This window comes from Microcaecilia unicolor, chromosome 5 (assembly GCF_901765095.1).
Source record: "Microcaecilia unicolor chromosome 5, aMicUni1.1, whole genome shotgun sequence".
Classification (NCBI taxonomy): domain Eukaryota; kingdom Metazoa; phylum Chordata; class Amphibia; order Gymnophiona; family Siphonopidae; genus Microcaecilia; species Microcaecilia unicolor.
The window spans coordinates 179,513,346-179,539,984 of NC_044035.1; the positions used below are offsets into that span (position 1 = coordinate 179,513,346).

The following is a 26,639-nucleotide window of genomic DNA, read 5'->3' on the forward strand; positions in this document are numbered from 1 at the left end:
GCTGTGCAGAGATCGGCTTACCTTCCACACAACAATGAAAAGCACTAATTGCGCTAAGGTGAACTCTTACTGAGTTGGTCTTGAGACCAGACTCCGACAAGTGTAGAAGGTATTCAAGCAGGGTCTGTGTAGGACAAGAGCGAGGATCTAGGGCCTTGCTCTCACACCAGACGGCAAACCTCCTCCATTTGAAAAAGTAACACTTCTTCGTGGAATCTTTCCTGGAAGCAAGCAAAACTCAGGAGACACCCTCAGAGAGACCCAAGGAAGCGAATTCTACGCTCTCAACATCCAGGCCGTGAGAGCCAGAGACTGGAGGTTAGGATGCGGAAGCGCCCCCTTGTTCTGAGTTATGAGGTTTGGAAAACACTCCAATCTCCACGGTTCTTCGGAGGACAACTCCAGAAGTAGAGGGAACCAAATCTGACACGGCCAGAAAGGCACAATCAGAATCATGGTTCCGCAGTCTTGCTTGAGTTTCAGCAAAGTCTTCCCTACTAGAGGTATGGGAGGATATGCATACAGAAGGCCTGTTCCCCAATGTAGGAGAAAAGCATCTGATGCTAGTCTGTCGTGGGCCTGAAGTCTGGAACAGAACTGAGGGACCTTGTGATTGATCTGAGTGGCAAAAGATCCACTGAGGGGGTGCCCCACTCTCGGAAGATCTTGCGCACAACGCCCATGTTGAGCGACCACTCGTGAGGTTGCATTATCCTGCTCAATCTGTCGGCCAGATTGTTGTTTACGCCTGACAGATACGTGGCTTGAAGTAGCATGCCGTGATGGTGAGCCCAAAGCCACATCTGGATGGCTTCCTGACACAGGGGCGAGATCCGGTGCCCCCCTGCTTGTTGATGTAATACATCGCAACCTGATTGTCTGTCTGAATTTGAATGATTTTATAGGACAGCCGATCTCTGAAAGCCTTTAGAGCGTTCCAGACCGCTCGCAACTCCAGAATTTTGATCTGAAGACCTTTTTCCTGGAAGGACCAAAGTCCTTGAGTGTGAAGCCCATTGACATGGGCTTCGCACCCCAGGAGGGATGCATCCGTTGTCAGCACTTTTTGAGGCTGAGGAATTTCAAAAGGACGTTCTAAGGTCAAATTGGATCGAATTGTCCACCATTGCAGGGAATTGTGAAAATCGGTGGAGAGCTGGATTGCATCCTCTAGATCCCCTGCAGCTTGATACCAATGGGAAGCTAGGGTCCATTGAGCTGATCTCATGTGCAGACGGGCCATGGGTGTCACATGAACTGTGGAGGCCATATGGCCTAGAAGTCTCAACATCTGCCGAGCTGTGATCTGCTGAGACGCTCTGGCCAGAGTAACCAGAGACAGAAGATTGTCTGCTCTTGCCTTGGAAAGATAGGCATGAGCCATCTGTGAGTCCAGCAGAGCTCCTATAAATTCTAGTTTTTGAACTGGAAGAAGATGGGACTTTGGGTAATTTATAACAAACCCGAGTAGCTCCAGCAGTTGTATAGTCATCTGCATGGACTGTAAAGCCCCTGCCTCTGAGGTGTTCTTCACCAGCCAATCGTCGAGAGAAGGGGAAAACATGCACTTCCAGTCTGCGTAGCGATGCTGCAACTACCGCCAGGCATTTTGTAACGACCCTGGGCGCAGACGCCAGACCAAATAGCAGAACACAATACTGGAAGTGCTGCGCTCCAAGACAGAATCGAAGATACTTCCTGTGCCCAGGGAAAGCATCCTGAACTTCTCTCGGACTAGAAATTTGTTCAGGGCCCTTAGGTCTAGGATGGGACGCATCCCCCCTATTTTCTTTTGTACAAGTAAGTACCTGGAATAGAATCCCAGCCCTTCTTGCACTGGTGGAACGGGCTCAGAGAAGGCTGAAGAGTTCCTCTGCAAGTACCTGCCTGTGCTGGAAGCTGAAGGACTAAGCTCCCAGTGGGCAATTTGGAGGTGTGGAGATCAAATTGAGGGAGTAACCTAACCAGACTATTTAAAGAACCCACCGATCGGAGGTTATGAGAGGCCACCTTTGGTGAAAAAATTTTAGCCTCCCTCCAACCGGCATATCGTCCGACATGGACACTTTTATGGCGGCTATGCTCAACTGGAGCCAGTCAAAAGCCCGTCCCTTGCTTTTGCTGGGGAGCCACTGGGGTCTGCTTTGGCGCACGCTGTTGATGTGAATGAGCGTGCTGGGGCTGAGCCTGAGAAGGCTGTCGAGAAGGAGGATTGTACCTACGCCTATTATATGCATAGGGAGAATTCCTCCTTCCCCGGAAAAAACGTCTACCAGTTGAGGTAGAAGCAGAAGGCGCCCGGCGGGAGAGATTGTCCATAGCGGTTTCCCACTGGGTGATCGGATCGACCACCTCCTCAACTTACTTGCCAAAAATGTTATCCCCCCGGCAAGGGACATCCGCAATCCGCTGCTGGACTCGATTGTCCAAGTCAGAGGCACGCAGCCATAAGAGTCTGCGCATCACTATACCCTGGGCAGCGGTTCTGGATGCAACATCAAAAGAATCGTAAGCACCCCTGGACAAGAATTTACGACACGACTTCTGCTGCCTGACCACCTCCTGAAAAGGTCTGGCCTGCTCCGGAGGGAGTTTATCGACCAAGTCCACCAGTTGCTTCACTGTGTTCCTCAAGTGAATACTCGTGTAGAGCTGGTAGGACTGAATTTTGGTCACGAGCATAGAGGACTGATAGGTCTTTCTCTAAAAAGAGTCCATGGTTCTAGATTCCCTCCCAGGGGGCACCAAGGTGAAATCTCTAGAACTCTTGGCTCTTTTGAGAGCGGAATCCACAACCATAGAGTCTTGAGGTAACAGTGACTTCATCAACTCGGGTTCTCCATGGATCCGATATTGGGACTCAGCTTTTTTGGGGATGGTGGGATTACTTAACGGTTTCATCCAGTTCTTCAAAAATGTCTCCTTAAGGACATTATGCAAAGGGACCGTGGATGACTCCTTAGGTGGTGAAGGATAGTCAAGGACCTCGAGCATCTCAGTCCTGGGCTCAGATACCACAGGGAAGGGAATAGCCACAGACATTTCCCAGACAAATGAAGAGAAAGAAAGACTCTCCGGGGAAGAAAGCTTTCTTTCTGGTCAAGGCGTAGGATCAGAGGGAAGACCACAAGACTCCTCGGAAGAGAAATATCTGGGATCCTCCTCTTCATCCCATGAGGCATCCTCATCTGTGTCGGACAAGAGTTCCCTGACTGCAGTCCGAAACCAGGCCCATCTTGAGACCAAAAAACCACGTCCTCGATGGCGATGTCGAGAAATTGACTCCCGTGCCGGCGACGATGAAGCTCCCTCCAGCGATGTTGACAGGGAGTTGACCTGGGTGGCAGCCGAGGTCGATGCCGCAAGCAGCACCGGCATCAGAGACCTCACCACAGGCAAAGAGCCAGCTGCCGCTTCCATCGGTGGTACAGAGGGTGCAAGCACCCCTGGAACCGGAGCAGACTGACGCAGCAGCCCTTCCAGAAGGCCTGGAAGAATGGCTCGGATGCGCTCGTCTAGAGACGCTATCGGGAAAGGCTGCGGGGTCGATACAGGAGTCGGTGTCAGAACCCGTGGAGGGTGAGGAGGTGGTACCGGGCTGTCAAGAGACAGACGCACCGATACCTCTTGAATGGAGGGTGAGCGGTTCTCCCAGCGTCGACGCTTCACGGGTGCTGAATCCTTCGATGCCTCAGAGCTCCCGGTACCGTGCTTAGAAGGAGACTGATGACAATGCTTCTTAGCCTTCGCTCGATGCACGTCATCGATACTCCTCGGTACCGAAGAGGAGGACGTGGAATCCACACGCCTCCTCGGGGTCGGGTCCGAAAGTGGTCAGTCCCAGTGAACCTGCACAGCAGGAGTCTTCGAGGCAGGTGGAGACCCACGCAACGGCTCACTGCTCCCAGCATGTGATGGTCTCTGGACAGTCATTACCTGCGCTCCCGAAGTCGATGCCATCTCTGGTGCCGATATCGAAGCTGCCGACCTGGTACCAATGTCAACATTGAAGGACCGGGAGAAGCTCCAAACAGATGATCCCAAAGAGCTTTTCTCGATGCCTGTGTCCGCTTTTTAAGGCGGAGACACAACTTACATGCGTCTGGGCGATGGTCGGGCCCAAGGCACTGAAGACATCACACGTGGGGGTCGGTACCTGAGATCGCCCGGTTGCACCGAGGACACTTCTTGAAGCCGCTGGGAGTCCTCGATGTCATGGACGGAAAAATAGCAGCGGCGAAGTCAAAATTCTCGATGGTGCCAAAAATAAGGGCACAAAAATGAGAAACGTGGGCCGCGACGGAAGCGAAAGGAAACTTAAGGGTAAAAAAACTAGGAAATAAAGGTTTTTTTTTTTTTTTGAAGGGAAACAACCTAAGAAAGAAGGAAAAGGCAAAGGAGGACGAAAACTCGTCGAAAAAACGAAGGCTCTTTTCGGGCCGAATGGAGAGATACCGCAAGCAGTCACTCTCTTACCGAGGAAAGAAAAAAAACTGATCGGGGCTCTCGTGCAACGGGTGGGAAGATGGCTGCCTATGTGCGGTGCGCGTGCCTGAAGGCTCTAGCAAACTTTTGTTGCTAGGAAGATTTCCATTCCTCGGGCTGCCGTCCCAGTCATGAGAACAAGCAGAGGCTGCTTGCCCTCGGAGAAACGATGTTTTCTACAAAGATATGGATTGGTGCAATTTTGTTTTAATTGCTAAGCGTACACCATATGAAGACGCTTTCTTGTGTGTCTTTTTGATTTTGTGTTTGGAAGTATTTTTTTTTAAGTGTTGCCTGTTGGGGTCACATAAAGGTTATAGAACTTCATTCTCGCCACAAGGAGAGGGCACAAAAGCTACTGCCATTTCCCCAGTCAAAATCTGGTATTCGATTTTGACTTGATCCAGGGAGACAGAGATTGTATTCCAATGCCAATTCCGAAGAGACTTTCTGTAGATGGAAGGTTAAAATTTTATTCTAACTACTGGCCCCATATGATCTCAAAGATACTTAAGTTCTTAGCACAGCATGTTAGTTCTTAGCACAGCATGTTAAAGAAATAGACTATACCTACTGGAAACCTTACTATATTGCTCATCAAGAATGTCTTGGTCAAACTCTCAGCATCTGGATATATTATTAAAGCAGCTTTCCCACTACTTAGAGACCAATGCTGCTGAACTGATTACACTAGGAGAAAAAGGGTGGGGATTTTATTCCAAATATGTCTTGATCTCAAAGAAAACAGAGGGACACTGTCAAGCTCATTTTCAAAGCACTTAGCCTCCCAAAGTTCCATAGAAACCTATGGAACTTAGCCTCCCAAAGTGCTTTGAAAATATGCCTCAGAGCCAACTTAGACCTAAGGACCTCGAACAAGTTCCTTGTGAAATAAAAGTTCAAGATTGTTTCCCTAGGCACCACAATCCCTGTCCTGCAGAAGGCAGACTACATATATTCTATGCTTTTAAAAGGATCCACACAGAGATATGGCCAAGTCTAAGGAAGTATTTCAGATTTATAATAGTAAACCACCACCTCCAGTTCACACACTGTCTTTTGGGCTAGTGCCAGCATCATGAATATTCACAAAATGCCTACCTGTATTACAGATAAACAACGTTTTTTCTGTCTACAAGCAGGACTGAGTCAGGCACATAAGCAGATGACACTAGCTCAGAGCAACTCAATTTAGCTACAGTTTGACCATTGTCCAGGAGACCCCTGGTCACAAATAAAGATGTAAGAGCTAATGTTACAAAGACTCATTGGCCAGCAGAGCATGGCCAAATGTACTGTCTCCATCTGCAGACTGGTCCAAGCAACAGTGTGAAGCGAAGGTATAAAGCAAGGGCAAAGTAGCTGCTTTGTATATGCTGTCCAGCAAAGCAGATTTCCAGAGGCCACTATCTAATCTAATGTTTTGTACTCCAGAGACAATGATTTTTGATATTATGAGATGGATTGAAATGAGTTTTTCCTTTGGATGGGTAAGGTATAGAGCCGAGATGAATCTTCACTAACAGAATAAGTCCAGATATGGTCAGAATAATTATTGCAAGATACTGACCTTGGAGACCAATGGAAGAGGTATATTTTAAAAACACTGAACATGAAAGTGAAAACTTTCTCCACTTAAAGCTATAGGATATAAAAGATTTGAGGAGGTTCAGAGGAATGTGACAAAAATGGTATAAGGTTTTTGCCATAAGAAGTGAGAGAAGAGACTGGAGGACATGAATATGTATGTGCTTGAGAAAAGGAGAAAGAGAGGTGATATGATACAGACACAAGTACTTGAAAGGTATTAGTATTCAAACAAACGTAACACTTATGGCCGGTATAAAAAGAGGACATAAACAGAGGTTGCAGAGAGGTAGACAGGAGTAACATCAATAAATATTTTTTTCACATAGAGGATATAAACACTTGGAATGCCCTTCCATAAGAGGTGGTAAAGTAAAAAAATGGTGAACGAATTAAAAAAATGCATGATATAGACACAGGGGATGCCTAAATAGAGAAAGGATGGAAACCCAACATGGCTGTTGAGGTGTTATCTTGGGAAAGAGAAGTGGGAACTGAAGCCGATGGCAGACAGACTTCTACAGTCTGTGTCCCGCAAATGGCAAAAGACAGGTGAAGCTTCAACAACTCCAGTGTTATAGATCACTTTACTGCCATATGCTGTGAATGAGGGTGCTGTGCAGCTCATGGGGGAGGGGAAGACATCTTGACTGGTAATACTGTCAGCAATACTCGGAGTCTTGGTTATAACCACATATCACCATTATGTTTGGCTGCCTATATGACTGGCAAGTGGAGGACTTGACAACCAGCATTTAAGCATGGGTTACTGGGCCCCACATAGAGTGGTTGGTGCAGCTCTGGCCACCTTGCTGGGCAAACTGGATGAACCGTGCAGGTCTTTATCTGCTGTCATTTACTGTGTTCTGGTGGAGAATTTACTAGAAGCAATGAGGATGTCCTCTAATTCCTTCAACACAGCAAAAGACCACTATCCAAGTTAGAGATTTCACATTTGGGTGAAGAATTTCTCCTGTTGTCAAGAAAGGAATAAGAAAGAGGACCTGTTCCAGTTTCATGGAGGTTCCACTGCCAGCCTGGACACAGAAATTAGACTTGACAGGGCTACAAAGATAATTGTAGCCTTTTCTTGTTTCACTTTCTAGATCATCCACAAGATCAACAGACTTGGAGGGAAGGCACACAAATAGGAGCAAGTTGAAGTAGGCTCCTGCAATTCCCACCCACCCCAGAAGTGACTATCTGAACATTATCTTAGTGGCACTTTGTACGAATCTTCGTACGCACCTCATTATGCCCTCCATCTTCCCTCTATCACCCATTTTACTACTGCTATGCTGCTGTTTCTTCAAATTGCAATGTGTCTTGCCCGATCTATCCCGGTAGTCTGGGGCCGCTGGCAACCTCTTCAACATTTTCCTCTGGACTTTTCACGAGTACGTCAGTTACATTAATCCCTACCTTTATTCTCTCTGTTCACAGATCCTGTGTATAATTTTTCTGCTGTTTTTTCTGCTGGGCTATTGAACTGCCGTTCAGTTCATCACAAACACTATTTGATCTTATTACTTCTCATAAGCTTGATCTCTTCCTTACTGAAACATGGTTAACTGACAAGGATGAATCATACCTTGATCAGGTAGCACCCCCTGGTTACTGGTACCTGACATTTAATAGTGAAACTTGTAAAAAGGTGGTGGGAGTAGTGGTACTATATTCAGTAAACATATCTGTTTCTAATTTTACATTTTCCCTCAACCATTACTGGTGTTTCTTAAATTCTGCATTAATGCTTCTCTAATATTACATTTTCTTTTGATTTTATCATCCTCCTCCACCCACAACCATATCTTGGTACCTTTTGCAGTCCCTGATTACCAAGGGAAAATTAGGTTCTTACCGTGATAATTTTCTATCCTTTAGTCATAGCAGATGCAGCCATTACAGATGGGTTGTGTCCATCAACCAGCAGAGGGAGATAGAGAGCACACTTTTTTCAGTGCCTCATACCAGCTTGCTCCACTGCCTCTCTTCAGTATGGCAAACCGCAATGGGAATAACATAAGCTTTCCTCACAGCGAACGATGGCCCTACAACAAAGGGCATTAACTCAGAATGGAGGGAATGACATCCTCCCGGAGGGCACAAACTCATCCTCCACTGAGACATAACTGGAGGGAATAAACACATCCTCCAAAACATGAAACTGGAGGGAATTAAGTCATCCTCCTTTAATTGAACAAGAATCCTGAAGACTGTTTTCCGACTTTCTCCCAAGGACGGAATCTCCAGGAAACACAAACAGAACCTGAAATAGATTTACAGCAGATAGCATCAGACAGGGAGGGATCATGGCTGCATCTGCTATGACTAAAGGAAAGAAAATTATCACAGTAAGAACCTAATTTTCCCTTCCTTGTCATCAAGCAGATGCAGCCATTACAGATGGGATGTATCAAAGCAATCCCTAGATAGGGCGGTAACAAGCCACACCACGCGCCAGCACTTGTGCTCCAAAATGTGCGTCCCTCCTGGCAGCCACATCCAGCCTGTAATGTTGGGCAAAAGAGAGCTTAGAAGCCCATGTTGCTGAACTACAAATCTCTTGAAGAGAGTGCTCCAGTTTCAGCCCAAGAAGAGGAAATTCCTCTAGTGGAATGCGCCTTAAAGGCATCAGGCGGAGGCCGGCCGGCAAGCAAATAAGCTGAAAAGATAGATTCTTTAAGCCAGCGGGCAATAGTGGCTTTAGACGCTGGAGACCCTCTGCGAGGACCTGATAGCAAAACAAACAGATGATCAGAGGTCCTGAAAGAGTTAGTAACTCGCAGATACTGCAGCAGAGTCCTGCGCACGTCCAACAGGTGCAATTGCCCAAAAGATTCTGGAAACTCCTCCTTGACAAAGGAGGGCAAGAAAATAGGTTGGTTTAGGTGAAACGCTGAAACCACCTTAGGTAAGAAGGAAGGCACGGTCCGAACCGTGACCCCGGACTCTGAAAACTGCAGAAAAGGGTCTCTACAGGACAGCGCCTGGAGCTCTGACACCCGTCTCGCCGAAGTAATGGCCACTAACAAGACGGCCTTCAGTGTCAAATCTTTCTCTGAAGCACGCCAAAGCGGTTCAAAGGGAGCACCCTGAAGGGCCTTCAGCACTAGCCCCAGGTTCCAAGCTGGACAAGGCGCACGCATGGGAGGACGGAGCCGAAGCACCCCTCTAAGAAACCGTGCCACATCCGGATGAGCAGCTAAAGACACGCCTTCAACCTTGCCACGCAGGGAGGCCAATGCTGCCACTTGCACCCGCAGGGAATTATAGGCCAAGCCTTTTTGTACACCATCCTGCAAAAAGTCCAGAATCGGTGAGACAGGAGCCCGCAGGGGTGTGATCTCTCTGGAAGCACACCAGACTTCAAACTGGCGCCAAATCCTGGCATAAGCTATGGAAGTGGAATGCTTGCGGGCTTGCAGGAGAGTGGTAATTACTTTATTGTGCTTCCGGGCTTGCAGGAGAGTGGTAATTACTTTATTGGAATAGCCTCTGCCTCTCAATTGCGCCCTCTCAATCGCCAGGCCATAAGACCAAATCGGACGGCGTCCTCCATGGTCACCGGACCCTGTGACAACAGGTTGGGAACCAGAGGTAACTGAAGGGGATCCTCTACGAGCATCTGTCGGAGGTCCGCATACCAAGGCCTCCTGGGCCAATCCGGGACGACGAGAACCACTTCTCCTGGATGCAGCCGAATCTGCAGGAGCACTCGCCCTAACAAGGGCCACGGAGGGAACACATACAGTAGGCCCGGAGGCCAGGGTTGAGCCAAGGCATCCAACCCCGCCTCGCGAGGATCTCTCCGTCTGCTGAAGAAGCACGGGACTTTGGCATTGGAGCTTGTCGCCATTAGATCCATCACGGGCTTGCCCCACTTGGCACATATCTGCAGGAACACTTCGTCTGCAAGTTCCCACTCCGCTGGATCGATCTGATGCCTGCTTAGATAATCGGCTTGCACGTTGCTCTGACCTGTAATGTGAGCTTCCGACAGAAACTGTAGATGCAGCTCGGCCCAGTGGCAAATTTGTTCGGCCTGAGTGCCGCCTTGTCGATTTATGTAGGCCACTGCTGTCGTGTTGCCCGACATCACTCTAACAGCCAATCCTTCCAGGGTCACTTGAAAGGCCAGAAGCGCCTGAAACACTGCTTTCAACTCTAGGCGGTTGATGGACCACTCCGACTCCTCGGGTGTCCATAGACCCTGGGCATGCTTCCCCTTGCAATGTGCGCTCCAGCCTCTGTCACCACTAGGCACCAATCGGGGAGCGCCAGCAGCATTCCTCGCCGCAGCATGCTGTCTGAGAGCCACCACTCCATGCTGAGTCGGGCCGCAGGGAGCCAAGAGAGTCTGCATTGGTAATCCTGAGATACTGGAGACCATCTTTGGAGTAGAGCATACTGTAGAGGTCTCAGGTGCGCTCTCGTCCAGGGCACCAGTTCCATGGTGGCCGTAATCGATCCAAGCAGCTGGACAATGTCCCAAGCTCGCGGGCAGGGCATCCTCAGGAGCAGACGGACCTGATTCTGAAGCTTGCACCGCCTTTGCTCGGGTAGGTACACATACCCCGAGGCTGTGTCGAACCTGGCCCCCAAATATTCTAGAGACTGCGAGGGGGTCAGGTGACTTTTGTCCAAATTGACGACCCAGCCCAGAGATTGAAGTACTGAGACCACTCTGGCTGTTACATGCTGACTCTCTGCAGCAGAGTTTGCTCGAATGAGCCAGTCGTCCAGGTACGAGTGAACCCGAATACCCTCTCGCCTTAGAAAGGCAGCTACTACCACCATAACCTTCGAAAAGGTGCGGGGAGCTGTGGCAAGGCCAAAAGGCAAGGCCCGGAACTGGAAATGCTTTCCCATCACCGCAAACCTCAGAAACCTCTGGTGCGGGGGCCAAATTGGAATGTGCAAGTAAGCTTCTTTCAGGTCTAGAGACGTGAGAAACTCTCCTGGCTGTACCGCCGCAATGACGGAGCGCAGGGTTTCCATGTGAAAATGCCACACTCTCAGGGACTTGTTTAATTCTTTTAAGTCCAGAATAAGGCGAAAAGACCCTCCTTTTCGCGGCACCACAAAGTAGATGGAGTAGCGGCCGCAGCCGTGTTCGGTAGGAGGTACCGGGAACACGGCCCCTATCTGAATCAGACCTTGTAAAGTCTCCTCTACCGCCACCCGTTTGGCGGCAGAACCGCATCGGGCCTCCACAAACACGTCTCTTACAGGGGCGTCGAATTCTATTCTGTAACCGTCTCTGATCAGGTCCAAGACCCACTGATCTGAGGAAATGTTGGCCCACTCCTCGGCAAAGACGTCCTCCGATGACAGGACTCGAGGAGAGGGCCGGTGCACCATCATTGAGAGGATCGCCCCTGAACTCCAGGCCTTGAGCCAGTGGCCGTGGAACGTTTGTCCGAGTGAAAGGAGTTCTTCTGCTGAAAACAGGCACGAGAAGTGAACCCAGTTCGAGCTTCACGGAAGCGAGGTCTGTAAGAGGAGTGGACCGCCACACCCTTAGAGGAAGGCCAAGGCCTATCTTCGGGCAAGCGCTGGGGTTTAGCCTCACCCAGGCCCTTCACAATTTTCTCCAACTCCTCACCAAACAGGAGAAGGCCTTGAAAGGGCAACTTCACCAACCTTTGCTTAGAGGCCATGTCCGCCGCCCAATGCTGTAGCTAAAGAAGACGGCGAGCCGCCACTGCTACTGCCATGTGTTTAGCCGAAGCTCTGACAATATCATAAAGGGCGTCAGCAAGAAAGGACAAGGCCGACTCTATCCGCGGAGCCACATCTGAAAAGGGCTCCGCTCCATCACCGGGCTGTTCCACTGCCTGTTGCAACCAAGCCAGGCAGGCTCTAGCAGCATAACAACTGCATGCAGACGCCCGAATAGTGAGACCTGCAATTTCAAATGACCGTTTAAGTACTGATTCCAGTCTACGGTCTTGAATATCCTTCAGGGCAACACCTCCTTCAACAGGGAGGGTAGTTCTCTTTGTCACAGCTGTGACTAGGGCATCCACTTTAGGCATAGCAAAGCGAGCCATATGCTCCTCACTCAGAGGGTATAATTGCCCCATAGCCCTGGAAACTTTCAAAGGTCCCTCGGGGTCAGCCCATTGAGCTGAAATAAGCTCTTGGATGGAGTCATGCAAAGGAAAGGCTCGAGCAGGCTTTTTGGTACTAGCCATCCTAGGATTCACAGAGGAGGCTGTGCCACTGGCAGGGTCCTCAATAGAGAGAGCCTGCAGGGCATCAGAAATAAGCGCTGGGAAGGAGGTGCAGCACTCTCTGAAGGGGAATGGGCCCTTCTGCACTTCATATTCTGCCAATTATCAGGGAATAACGCCTCAGAGGGCATACCCAGGCTAGAATCCACCAAGGGGGGCATTAGAAGAGGCCCGTGCCGGGCTTTGTGGGAGAGCTCTTTTAAGCATTTATATATGCTTTATGCATTAATAAGACAAAATCAGGGGAGAATAACTCACCCTGGGCACCCGGATCTCTGCCGGGGCTAGTAGCTCCCATATCAGCCTCACTCTGAGGCCTCCCCGTCTCAGCGGAAGTCGCGCCATGTGGTAAATTCAAAATGGCGCCCGCTGCCAGCTCAGAGCGCGAAGAATCGTCGCTCGCCATGCTCGGGCCGGGTCTAACGTCTGTACAGCACGATTTACAGAGCCCCGCTGCTGATCTGCACTTACCACACTTGGAACAGCGCTTTACTGTCTCCGCAGCCATCGCCGAAAACGGCAGTAAAATTCAAAATGGCGGTTCGCGCCAAAATCGCCCCGATCGCGGGCCCACCCCGGAGTCAGAAAACACTCTTACCTCACTGGACTGAGTATCACAGCTCCGGTCCCACAGAAAAAGGCAAGGAAAAACCTCTGTTCCCTTTTTTTTTTTTTTTTAAACACTGTGAGGAAAGCAGAGGTAAATAGAACTCCGGAGGCTCAGGTAAGTGGGAAAGGCAGGAAAAGGGCGAACCTATGTGCCTGCATCCACTGTTGGTGGGGAAGGACAGGGAAAGCTAAGCAATGTGTCCACATCCACGGAGGTATGGGTAAGGCAGGGAAAGGGCGAACCTATGTGCCTTTAAAGTGAAGCTGCTATAGCCTCCAACACCCCTGCTAACAACTGGCAAAAGCACAGGAGCAACCTCCAGGCAGATTTTAGATGGAGCTCGAAGAAGCTGCAGCCACTCTGCTAGGGGAGATAGAGAATACTGAAGAGCGGCAGTGGATCAAGCTGGTATGAGGCACTGAAAAAAGTGTGCTCTCTATCTCCCTCTGCTGGTTGATGGACACAACCCATCTGTAATGGCTGCATTTGTTTGATGACACGGAATTTTTGTCTTCGCTTATCTCATCGTATTATTTTGGGTGACTTTGAATCATCATGTGGATATTGCTAGTGTTCCCTTCTCTCAAGACTTTCTATATCTTACTTTTGATTTACATATCAATTATCTTTGGCACTGGACCATTTTTGTAGCTTTTCTTTGCACCACTTCCAATCTTTTTACATCTTTAGCAAGATATGGCCTCCAAAACTGAACACAATACTCCAAGTGGGGCCGCACCGACGACTTGTAGAGGGGCATCAACACCTCCTTTCTTCTGCTAGTTATAGTCCTCTCTATGCAGCCTAGCATCCTTCTGGCCACGGCCATCGCCTTCTCACATTGTTTCTTCACCTTCATATTATCTGACACCAACAACCCAAGGTCTCTCTCCTCTCCTATTCGGTATCACTCTTTCGGGTTTCTGCACCCCAAGTGCATCACTCTGCACTTCTTGGCATTAAATTTTAACTGTTAGACCATTGACCATTCTTCTAACTTTTGGATATCCCTTCTCATTGTTTCTACTCCCTCCAGGGTATCCACTCTATTGGCTATCTTTGTGTCATCCGCAAAAAGTCAAACCTTTCCTTCCAACCCTTCAGCAATATCTCTCACAAATATATTAAATAGAACAGGGCCCAGCACTGAACCCTGAGGAATTCCCTGGAATCCTTTCCTCCGAGCGGATTCCAGTTATCACCACCCTCCGTCACCTGTCGGTCAACCAGTTTCCTATCCAGTTCACCAATTTTGGTCTTCATTTCAGCCCTTTCAGCTTATTTACGAGTCTTCTGTGGGTGACCTATCAAAGGCTTTGATAAATTCCAAGTAGATTACATCTAGCGCATGTCCTTCATCCAGTTCTTTGGTCACCCAGTCAAAGAAGTCAATAAGATTCATTTGGCAGGATTTTCCTTTGGTAAATTCATTTTGCCTCGGGTCCTGTAACCTATTGGTTTCTAGAAAGTTAACTAGCCTTTCTTTCAGTAGTGACTTCATTATTTTTCCTACCACTGATGTGAGCCTTACCAGTCTGTAGTTTCCCACTTCTTCCCTGTCTCCACGTTTGTGAAGAGGGACCACATCCGCTCATCTCCAATCTCAGAGAACCTCTCCCGTCTCTAAAGATCTATTAAATAAATCTTTAAGAGGTCCCGCCAGGACCTCTCTGAGCTCCCACAGCTTAACACAAAATTGCTATCCTGCAGAAGAGCCCATTCTCCATATTTTTAAAAATATTGCACTTGCAGTTGATTATTGAAGCTGGACTAAGACTTTCCTTCCATAACAAGGCATATAAAAATGTGCTGAATACTGCTCTTACTTCCAAGAGATTTATTCAATAGGTGTTCTCCTCTCAAGACAGGTAGATCATGTGTATGGAAGGTGAGGGCATGAGCTCCACAACCAGACAGGCATCTATAGTCAGAAAGAACTAATATTGTAGTTGCTGGAAGGGTACTCTTCTGAGTAATGTCACCAAGTGTCTCTGCCATTGTAGAGTAGCAGTCATTCAATTTATGATGTAGATTTGGCTTGTCAAAAGCTATGTGAGCTGTTCCACTGGACCTGGACAAAGGGTGCAACATGTGCAGTGTCTGAGCAGAATAAGTGAGGCAAGCACAATTTATCTTTTTCTTTAAAGCAGGTGGTGTGCCACTGAGCTTATGGCCAATGCTCTTCAATGAACCCTCATGAAGAGGACTGCTTGATAAAGAATTATGCTGGACTTCTTGAAGCTGGTTAGAAGTCCAGTGACTGTAAGAGATTGATCACCTTTACGGTTCTGTTCAAATGCTTTACCAGCCAATCATCCATGTAGAGGGGGAAAAAAAAAAACACCAAACACAAAAGCCCTTTGTTTTCTGAGGTGTGCCACCAATAACATACGTTTTGTAAAGATTCTTGGGGCAGTGCAAGACCAGTGGGAAAGCCTTTGTACTTGTACTGCACTGCATTTACCATGAATCTCAAACTTAGCTTGAGCTGGATGGATCAGAATGTGTGTGTATGCACTAAGGAAAAATAATCTGGAAGAAATTCATATTGAACTTCCCTCACAAAATACAATAGATGAAAAATCCCCCCCCCCCCTTCCTGATTTCACCTATTATTACATATATGTCGCACTGGATGGTTTCTGATCTTTAAATAAAATGCAATGTTAGATAAGAGAACCCGAGTAAACACATCACAGTTTTAAAATTCTTACTTCAATTATTTAAGAAACAAAAGTTATTCAACACCCATATCGCTCATGTGAAAAAATAACTGCCCCCTTTGCTACTAAACCAGTTGACCAAATTTAATTGATAATTACATTTCAGCTGATTAACACAGAGACTTGATTTCAGCCAGCCCTGTTGAATCTAAACTTCAGTCTATATTGAACCTTACCACAACAGCAAAGTAGTTGACAGTGTTTACAAGAATGCTATAACATCGAAGGAAATTCCAGAAGAGATAAGAAAAAAAAGTTGAACTATCAGTCTGGAAAGTGTTACAAAGCCATTTCTAAAGCTCTGGGGCTTCACTGGACCACAGTCAAAGCCATTATCTCCACTTCTTTCATAAGGAGCCTACTCACTTCCATCCTTATACCATGACCATTGTTCTTGAAATGTTCTTTCTACTGAAAGGGAAAAGGTTTACCTTTACTTCTTAAAGGTTTTATGGAATTATTGCATTAAACTGTCTTAAGTACAAATTAGATGTATTTTTAGTTTGAGATTAGTGTAAAAAGAAAAATGTGCAGACTAACATGATGTCCCTGATGTCTTACCAGGGATAAGCGTGGCTTGTGGAGATGGCTGGGAGATCACAAGGCAGCTCATTTGTTCACAGTATGCCATCACCCTGCAGTTCCCAGGCTGTGAAACTAAGATGGCTTTATAAAAGCTATATTGGTGCTGGCTCTGGCTGGATGGAAGGTTGCTGGAGAGGTTGGAGGAGGATCCACTTAATTGCTGGGAGGCACAGGGACCATGCTGAACTGTCCGCATCTTCAGATCCTTGAAAAGAAAGGTGGGTTATTCCACATATTATTTGTGTTTAAACAAGCCAAACAGGTTTAATATTAGTACTAGGTTAGGGGCCTATGTGAATGACAGAAATGAGCCAGGGGCTGAAGATGGCCATGTTTGCCCTGCAGATGTATGGAATTTTTATTTATTGAGATTTATTAACCACCTATATGAAGAAATTTACCCAAGGCACAATAGGTACAGTTTAACATTAAACTTACAACTTTGTTAACAGTATAACAATAGTAAAATGAAGTATAAACAAATGCAATGAAAGAGGAAAACTTGAAAACAGTAAAATGAAACCTAATAGGACTACAATGAAAAAAAGATTAAAAATATGCACATTTTACAGCACTGAAATTCAAACAGAACCCACCCTGGTATGTTTGCATTCTATCTTAAGTCTGCATTTCCCAATCTTTTTGTGGCTGTGACCCCAATGATTGTAGCCAAATAAAATTGTATGATCTCCTAGAGGTGCAGAATAATGGTTTACCTATAGAAAGTTCACCTAGTTTTGTGACCCCATTTGGGATCTTGACTCACAGTTTGGGAAGCTCTGATCTAAGTATTCAGGGCTAGTGGATGGAAAAAAGATGCAGTTGATAACACACTGCTCCCTTTCTTGTTCTTGCACTCTGATGAGAATTTTAGGTCCTGAGGGCCAGTCTCTGGCTTAGTTTCAGAAATTCGGGGTCCTCTGTTTTAGTTTTAGCGGTTATAAAGTGTTAAAAAAAATGTCAGGAAGTATTTTTTCACAGAGAGGGTGGTGGATGCTTGGAATGCCCTCCCGCGGGAGGTGGTGGAGATGAAAACGGTAACGGAATTCAAACATGCGTGGGATATGTATAAAGGAATCCTGTGCAGTAGGAATGAATCCTCAGAAGCTTAGCCAAAATTGGGTGGCAGAGCAGGTGGGGGAAGAGGTTGGTGGTTGGGAGGCGAGGATAGTGAAGGGCAGACTTATACGGTCTGTGCCGGAGCCAGTGATGGGAGGCGGGAAATACTGCTGGGCAGACTTGTACGGTCTGTGCCCTGAAAAAGGCAGGTACAAATCAAGGTAAGGTATACACATATGAGTTTATCTTGTTGGGCAGACTGGATGGACCATGCAGGTCTTTTTCTGCCGTCATCTACTATGTTACTATGTAGTGTGTTTGTTACAAAAAAGCGAATGCTACATACCTGTAGAAGGTATTCTCCGAGGACAGCAGGCTGATTGTTCTCACTGATGGGTGACGTCCACGGCAGCCCCTCCAATCGGAACACTTTTCTAGCAAAGTCCTTTGCTAGTCCTCGCGCAACGATGCGCACGCGCGGCCGTCGTGCCGGCCAGTCTCATATGTAGCAAGACAAAGACAAGGGAAGACACAACTCCAAAGGGGAGGCGGGCGGGTTTGTGAGAACAATCAGCCTGCTGTCCTCGGAGAATACCTTCTACAGGTATGTAGCATTCGCTTTCTCCGAGGACAAGCAGGCTGCTTGTTCTCACTGATGGGGTATCCCTAGCCCCCAGGCTCACTCAAAACAAAAACCATGGTCAATTGGGCCTCGCAACGGCGAGGACATAACTGAGATTGACTTAACAATTTATCCAACTAACTGAGAGTGTAGCCTGGAACAGAATAAACATGGGCCTAGGGGGGTGGAGTTGGATCCTAAACCCCGAACAGATTCTGAAGCACTGACTGCCCGAACCGACTGTCGCGTCGGGTATCCTGCTGCAGGCAGTAATGAGATGTGAATGTGTGGACAGATGACCACGTCGCAGCTTTGCAAATCTATTCAATACTGGCTGACTTCAAGTGGGCTACCGACGCTGCCATGGCTCTAACATTATGAGCCGTGACATGACCCTCAAGAGCCAGCCCAGCCTGGGCGTAAGTGAAGGAAATGCAATCTGCTAGCCAATTGGATATGGTGCGTTTCCCCACAGCCACTCCCCTCCTGTTGGGATCAAAAGAAACAAACAATTGGGCGGACTGTCTGTTGGGCTGTGTCCGCTCCAGATAGAAGGCCAATGCTCTCTTGCAGTCCAATGTGTGCAGCTGACATTCAGCAGGGCAGGAATGAGGACGGGGAAAGAATGTTGGCAAGACAATTGACTGGTTCAGATGGAACTCCGACACCACCTTTGGCAAGAACTTAGGGTGAGTGCGGAGGACTACTCTGTTATGATGAAATTTGGTGTAAGGGGCCTGGGCTACCAGGGCCTGAAGCTCACTGACTCTACGAGCTGAAGTAACTGCCACCAAGAAAATGACCTTCCAGGTCAAGTACTTCAGATGGCAGGAATTCAGTGGCTCAAAAGGAGGTTTCATCAGCTGGGCGAGAACAACATTGAGATCCCATGACACTGTAGGAGGCTTGACAGGGGGCTTTGACAAAAGCAAACCTCTCATGAAGCGAACAACTAAAGGCTGTCCTGAGATCGGCTTACCTTCCACACGGTAATGGTATGCACTGATTGCACTAAGGTGAACCCTTACAGAGTTGGTCTTGAGACCAGACTCAGACAAGTGCAGAAGGTATTCAAGCAGGGTCTGTGTAGGACAAGAGCGAGGATCTAGGGCCTTGCTGTCACACCAGACGGCAAACCTCCTCCATAGAAAGAAGTAACTCCTCTTAGTGGAATCTTTCCTGGAAGCAAGCAAGACACGGGAGACACCCTCTGACAGACCCAAAGAGGCAAAGTCTACGCTCTCAACATCCAGGCCGTGAGAGCCAGAGACCGGAGGTTGGGATGCAGAAGCGCCCCTTCGTCCTGTGTGATGAGGGTCGGAAAACACTCCAATCTCCACGGTTCTTCGGAGGATAACTCCAGAAGAGGGAACCAGATCTGACGCGGCCAAAAAGGAGCGATCAGAATCATGGTGCCTCGGTCTTGCTTGAGTTTCAACAAAGTCTTCCCGACTAGAGGTATGGGAGGATAAGCATACAGCAGACCCTCCCCCCAGTCCAGGAGGAAGGCATCCGATGCCAGTCTGCCGTGGGCCTGAAGCCTGGAACAGAACTGAGGGACTTTGTGGTTGGCTTGAGATGCAAAGAGATCTACCAAGGGGGTGCCCCACACCTGGAAAATCTGACGCACTACTCGGGAATTGAGCGACCACTCGTGAGGTTGCATAATCCTGCTCAGTCTGTCGGCCAGACTGTTGTTTACGCCTGCCAGATATGTGGCTTGGAGCACCATGCCGTGACAGCGAGCCCAGCGCCACATGAGAGGCCACCTTTGGTGAAAAACTTTCAACCTCCCTCCGACCGGCAGATCGCCCGGCACTGACACTTGGATGTCGGCTATGCTCTGCTGGAGCCAGTCAAAAGCTCATCCCTTGCTTTTGCTGGGGAGCCGAGGGGCCTTGCTGAGTCGCACGCTGCTGACGAGAGCGAGCGCGCTGGGGCTTAGCCTGGGCCGCAGGCTGTCGGGAAGGAGGATTGTACCTACGCTTACCAGAAGAGTAGGGAACAGTCTTCCTTCCCCCATAAAAACGTCTACCTGTAGAGATAGAAGCTGAAGGCTGCCGGCGGGAGAACTTGTCGAAAGCGGTATCCCGCTGGTGGAGCTGTTCTACCACCTATTCGACCTTCTCTCCAAAAATATTATTCGCACGGCAAGGCGAGTCCGCAATCCGCTGCTGGATCCTATTCTCCAGGTCGGAGGCACGCAGCCATGAGAGTCTGCGCATCACCACACCTTGAGCAGCGGCCCTGGACGCAACATCAAAGGTGTCATACCCCCCTCTGGCCAGGAATTTTCTGCACGCCTTCAGCTGCCTGACTACCTCCTGAAATGGCTTGGCCTGCTCTGGGGGGAGCTTGTCCACCAAGCCCGCCAACTGCCGCACATTATTCCGCATGTGTATGCTCGTGTAGAGCTGGTAAGACTGGATTTTGGCCATGAGCATAGAAGATTGGTAGGCCTTCCTCCCAAAGGAGTCTAAGGTTCTAGAGTCTTTGCCTGGGGCGCCGAAGCATGCTCTCTAGAACTCTTAGCCTTCTTTAGGGCCAAATCCACAACTCCAGAGTCGTGAGGCAACTGAGTGCGCATCAGCTCTGGGTCCCCATGGATCCGGTACTGGGACTCGATCTTCTTGGGAATGTGGGGGTTACTTAGAGGCTTGGTACAGTTCGCCAGCAATGTCTTTTTTAGGACATGATGCATGGGTACTGTGGACGCTTCCTTAGGTGGAGAAGGATAGTCCAGGAGCTCAAACATTTCAGCCCTGGGCTCCACAACCACCGGGAAGGGGATGGCCGTAGACATCTCCCGGACAAAGGCCGCAAAAGACAGACTCTCGGGAGGAGAAAGCTGCCTTTCAGGGGAGGGAGTGGGATCAGAAGGCAGGCCATCAGACTCCTCGTCAGAGAAATATCTGATGTCCTCCTCCTCCTCTCACGAGGCCTCACCATCGGTATCAGACACAAGTTCACGGACCTGAGTCTGAAGCCGTGCCCGGCTCGACTCCGTGGAACCACGGCCACGGTGGGAGCGTCGAGAGGTAGACTCCCTCGCCCGCACCGGCGAAGCTCCCTCCGCCGACGTCGTCGGGGAGCCTTCCTGGGAGTAGATCGCAGTCGGTACCGCAAGCGGCACCGATGGCGGAGACCTCACCCCGGGCAAGGGGCCAGCCGGCGCCTCACTCAACGGTACCGGTGGCGCAAGCACCCCCGGTACCGGAGGGGAAGGGCGCAACAGCTCTCCCAGGATCTCTGGGAGAACGGCCCGGAGACTCTCGTGCAGAGCGGCTGTGGAGAAAGACGTGGAAGCCGATGCAGGTGTCGATGTCAGAGTCTGTTCCGGGTGTGGAGGCTGTTCCGGGCTGTCCAAAGTGGAGCGCATCGACACCTCTTGAACAGAGGGTGAGCGGTCCTCTCGGTGCCGATGCCTACTGGGTGCCGACTCCCTCGGCGACCCAGAGCTCTTGGTACCGACACGGGAAGGAGACCGGTGTCGATGCTTCTTCGACTTTTTCGAACAAAGCATGTCACCGGAGCTTCCCGGCACCAACGAGGAGGACGTAGAATCCAGCCGTCGCTTCCTCGGGGCCGAGGCCGAAGAAGGTCGGTCTCGGGGGGGCTGTACCGCAGGAGCCCTCAGGGTAGGGGGAGACCCACCCGAAGGCTCACCGCCACCAGCAGGGGAATGGACAGCCCTCACCTGCACTCCAGTCGAAGCACCACCATCCGACGATATCAGCAGAAGTGGAGGTCCCGGTACCACCGACGCCGACGCAGCCTTCCGATGTCTCGGCCCCGATGCAGAGGGTCGATGCCGACGCACACGATACTCCCGGTGCCGACGAAGAGCCCGAGAACAAAACGTTCCACTGGGCCAATCTCGCTACCTGAGTCCTTTTCTGTAAAAGGGCGCAAAGACTGCAGGCCTGCGGGCGGTGCCCAGCCCCCAGACACTGAAGACACGACGCGTGCCTGTCAGTGAGCGAGATTACCCGGGCGCACTGGGTGCACTTCTTAAAGCCGCTGGGAGACTTCGATGACATGGGCGGAAAAATCACGCCGGCGAAATCGAAACTCGTAATTGCGGTAAGGCACCAAAAAGAGGGGGAGAAAAAATTCGACCCGAGGCCTCAAAGGGGCCTACCCCGAAAACGAAAAGAAACTTAACGGGGCAAAAACTGGAAATACAGGACGGGGAACGACCGAAAAGGACGGTTTCCAAAATCCCTTTTTTCCTTTTAAAAACTTGCGATAAGCCAAAAAAAGACGCGCGAGGTCAACTTAAGGGGCGCGAACGGCGTATCACGACCGTACCGAGCGCGGACAAAAGAAGACTGGCTGGCATGAGCGGGAAGACGGCCGCGCATGCGCGGTGCGCATCGGCGCGCGAGGACTAGCAAAGGACTTTGGTAGAAAAGTGTTCCGATTGGAGGGGCTGCCGTGGACGTCACCCATCAGTGAGAACAAGCAGCCTGCTTGTCCTCGGAGAATACTGCTTAGCTGTGGACTGCACATTAAGGATAACTTCATCAAACCAGTGATTCTCAGTCTTCATCTGCTGGTAAGAGAACATAAACCCATGTATCAACTTGGACTGGAGGACTTCAGGGAAAGAAAGGGGATGGAATTTTATATACTGCCATTCTGAGCATGCAATCAAAGCAGTTTACATATTATATACAGGTTCATTGATTTGCCTAGAGTCACAAGGAGCTGTAGTGGGAATTGAACCCAGTTCCCTGGTTCTCAGGCTGCTGCTCTAACCATTAGGCGGCTACTGCACTCTTAGCTGGTACTAGTTTGTCCCAGGGGTGTAGCTACGGGTGGGCCCAAGCCCAACCACTTTCTCCTGATCCTCCAATCGGCAAAGCCTTGGCTAGGCTGCAGTAGGAGTGCACAGCCTTTAAGGAAACCTGTCGCGGCGCTCAGCCCAGGCACATGCATTAACCAGCAACAACAGGAGCTCTCCAGTCCTCCTACCTCTGGTAACATTACCTGTCTATGTAAGTATTGCCATACTGGGACAAACCAAAGGTCCATGAAGCCCAGCATCCTGTTTCCAACAGTGGCCAATCCAGGTTACAAGTACCTGGCAAGATCCCAAAATAGTACAATACATTTTATGCTGCTTATCCTAGAAATAAGCAGCAGATTTTCCCCAAGTCAGTTTTAATAATGAATTATGGACTTTTCTTTTAGGAAGCTATCCAAATCTCTTTTAAACCCTGCTAAGCTGTTTTTACCACATTCTCTGGCAATGAATTCCAGAGTTTAATTATATGTTGAGTGAAAAAATACTTTCTCCAATTCATTTCAAATTTACTACTTTGCAGCTTCGTGTCCCCCCCCCCCCCCAGTCCTAATATTTTTGGAAAGAGTAAACAAGCGATTCACGTCTACCCGTTCCACTCCACTCATTTTATAGACCTCTATCCTTTCTCCCCTCAGCCATCTTTTCTCCAAGCTGAAGAGCCCTAGTCGCTTTAGCCTTTCCTCATAGGGAAGTCGTCCTATCAACTTTATCATTTTTGTCACCCTTCTCTGCACCTTTTCTAATTCCACTATATCTTTATTGAGATGCGGTGACCAGAACTGCACACAATATTCGAGGTGCGGTCGCAACATGGAGCGATACAAAGGCATTATAACATCCTCATTTTTGTTTTCCATTCCTTTCCTAATAATACCTAAAATTCTATTTGCTTTCTTAGCCGACACTGCACACTGTACAGAGGGTTTCAACGCATCAATGATGAGGCTAGATCCTTTCCTGGTCGGTGACTCCTAATATGGAACCTTGCATCACATAGTTATGTTCAGGTTCCTCTTTCCTACATGTATCACATTAAACATCATCTGCCATTTGGATGCCCAGTCTCTTAAGGTCATCTTGCAATTTTTCACAATCCTCTTGCAATTTAACAACTTTGAATAACTTTATGTCATCAGCAAATATAACTACCTCACTATTTACTCCCATCTCTAGATCATCTATCCCCAGCACAGCTCAGGTCCACCTGCACTCTACACTAGCACCCTCCTCCCACCGACTGGGTCACAACCGCCTCTAGGCGAGTCTCTCACTTTCAAATTATCCCCAGTAATTTCTAGGTTACTGGAGGCCACACTCCCAGGGGTCCCACAGTTCCAAGAAAGCACTCACAGACCCAAACCACCAGGATTCTTAGTCAGTCCAGACAAGCAGAGCGAACAATTATGTTTATTCTCATACGATATTGAACAGTGAACTATAAAACAGATGGAAAAAAAAAAACCAGCACACAATAAGTAACTTAAATAGTTTTCAACCGTCTAAACATTTTATCACTACCTGAATAGTGCCTGGAAAGTGCAGGAAATATAGCTGCTCACCAGTTACAGAATATAACTGATCACAGGGTCTCAGCAGAGAGGTCTTTCCCCTCTCTACTTCCAAACTGAGATTGACTACCTCACAGTTAGGCAGGAAAAAGAAAAAAAAAAAAAACCCCAAAACTGTCACTTCTGATACAGCTTTAAAGAAAACAATCGCCATCTGCTTGCCACTTAGGAGAAATACATGTCATCAGTAAAATAATACAGGTCATAGGCCGAAGTGCCCATTTTGCCTATCGAAAGACAGGGTCTGCAAATAATTGCGAGGTTTGTTCAAGACTTGCATGCTGTAAATAAAATAGTAATCCCAAGCTTTCATGTCCATGATTCCAAATGTGTCCAAATGCTATACAGTCAGATTCGTCTAGCGCATGTTTTAGAGTAAAGATTCATAACGATTCCCAAGTTGTTTGCCTTTAGCTATGAAGGAAACCAGTATACCTGGGCCAGATTGTCTCACGGATATACAGTTTAGCTATGAAGGAAACCAGTATACCTGGTCCAGTTTGTCTCAGGGATATATAAGGAAGTCCATCCTATTTTTCTCAGGCACTTAGACAAGCGCTAGCTGATGTGGTGCTTCCAGGAAATTCAGTGCCAGTTCAATATGTAGATGGTTTGCTTCTCTGCTCACCAATTAAAGCTGTATCCAATTTTTTTTTTTGTTACATTTGTACCCCGCGCTTTCCCACTCATGGCAGGCTCAATGCGGTAGGCAATGGAGGGTTAAGTGACTTGCCCAGAGTCACAAGGAGCTGCCTGTGCCGGGAATCAAACTCAGTTCCTCAGTTCCCCAGGACCAAAGTCCACCACCCTAACCACTAGGCCACTCCTCATGACCTTGTTAAGAGCACTAGGGATAAGGGGTTGAAAGTAAACAGGAAGAAATTGCAGCTTTGCCAGCCTAAAGTACAGTAATTAGGGTTTTTTGCTGGGGTCCAGTCAAATAACTACCAACTAGAATTCAAGCTAGTCTTGATTTACCTAGACCAAAAACAAAGAAACAAATAAGAAAGTTCTTGGGAATGGCTAGTTACTGTAAGCTGGTCAAACTTTACAGCTATGGCTAGGCCTCTGCAGATGCTGACACAGGATAAGGTTACTAAGCCATTTGGGGCCCAAAGAGGAAGCATTTGATCAGTTAAAACAGTCTCTCTTTGCAGCTCCAGCCATAGGCCTACCAGCTTACGATGTCCCTTTTACTTTGTTCGGTCATGAACAAGATCTAAATGCCACAGGAGTATAAACTCAGCTGCATGGGGGGAAAACAACGCCCTCATAGCATACTACAGTACCCCTTTGGATGTGGTGGCATGCAAATACCCACTATCTTAGGGCCATAGCAGCAGCAGCTGTGTTGGTACAGCAAGCCTTACTACGTTATTACATACCTTGATTGTACAAGCACCACCTGCTGCGGCAGTTCTGATTTTAAATGCAAAAACACAACACATTTCTGTGGGCTAGGCTAATGCTTGGGGGGTGGGGTTACCCCTCCATTTTTCAAGTGACAATTGTCCTCAATTTATAAGTGAAGCATTACAGTACATCATCATTTCCACACCCCATATCAGAGTGTCGGGAATGTGCAGCAAAGAAATTACCTTATAAAAAATTCATAAGCAAAAATTGCACAAAAGACAGGACTGAGGTGGGTACAGGCCCTTCTTTATACCCTGTCAAGCCGTAAACCTCATTAAACCGGGCAACATTTTTGTTGTGAAAAATGTAATGAAATAGCCAAAGCAAGAAATGAGAGTGGATGTCTACAGTACACTTTTATGTACTATGACCCTCCTCTCTCCCCTGCCACATGGGTGGCTGGAGGGGGGGCAGGGGGAGAGGAGGATCGCTGGACGGGGGGGGGGGGGGGGGGGGGGGGGTGGGGGCAGGGGAGAGAGGAGAGTCGCTGGACATGGGTGGCTGGAGGGGGGGCAGGGGAGAGAGGAGGGTCGCTGTACAGCGCTGCGTACATTTAGTATATAGTGCTCTAGAAATGATAAGTAGTAGGTGTTGCGGTTATGATCAGCTGGCGTCGGGAGAGACCTGTGACTTGCCGCGCGCATGCGCAGAACAGCTGCTCTCTACTGCGCATTTGCGGGTGAGTCGGTCACCTCTCATGTATATAGTTAGATACTGCTCAGGAATCAGCCACATAGAAAAACAGGGTGGATGTAACTTATAAGACAGTTACAGGTAGGCCCATGAGAGCCTTTCCAGTAAAAACAAGGAATCCAGATTTAAATTTGTTAAAAAGAGATGTGTTGTAGTATTGTTAGGAAAACAGTGGATACAAAAAGTCCTCTCTCACGTGGTGTCTTCTGGAACAAGTTCTTTATTTGCAAAACAATTAAAAC

The 26,639-nt window shown here is 48.4% G+C and overlaps 1 protein-coding gene across 1 annotated transcript in view; it reads right to left on the reverse strand.

The window, feature by feature from the left end:
* RFWD3 (ring finger and WD repeat domain 3) overlaps positions 1 to 26,639 on the reverse strand; it is a 188,734-nt gene that overhangs the window by 70,997 nt on the left and 91,098 nt on the right. The window contains 1 exon segment of the mRNA XM_030203630.1: positions 16,206 to 16,434. Within this exon segment, the coding sequence (XP_030059490.1) occupies positions 16,206 to 16,434 (229 nt within the window).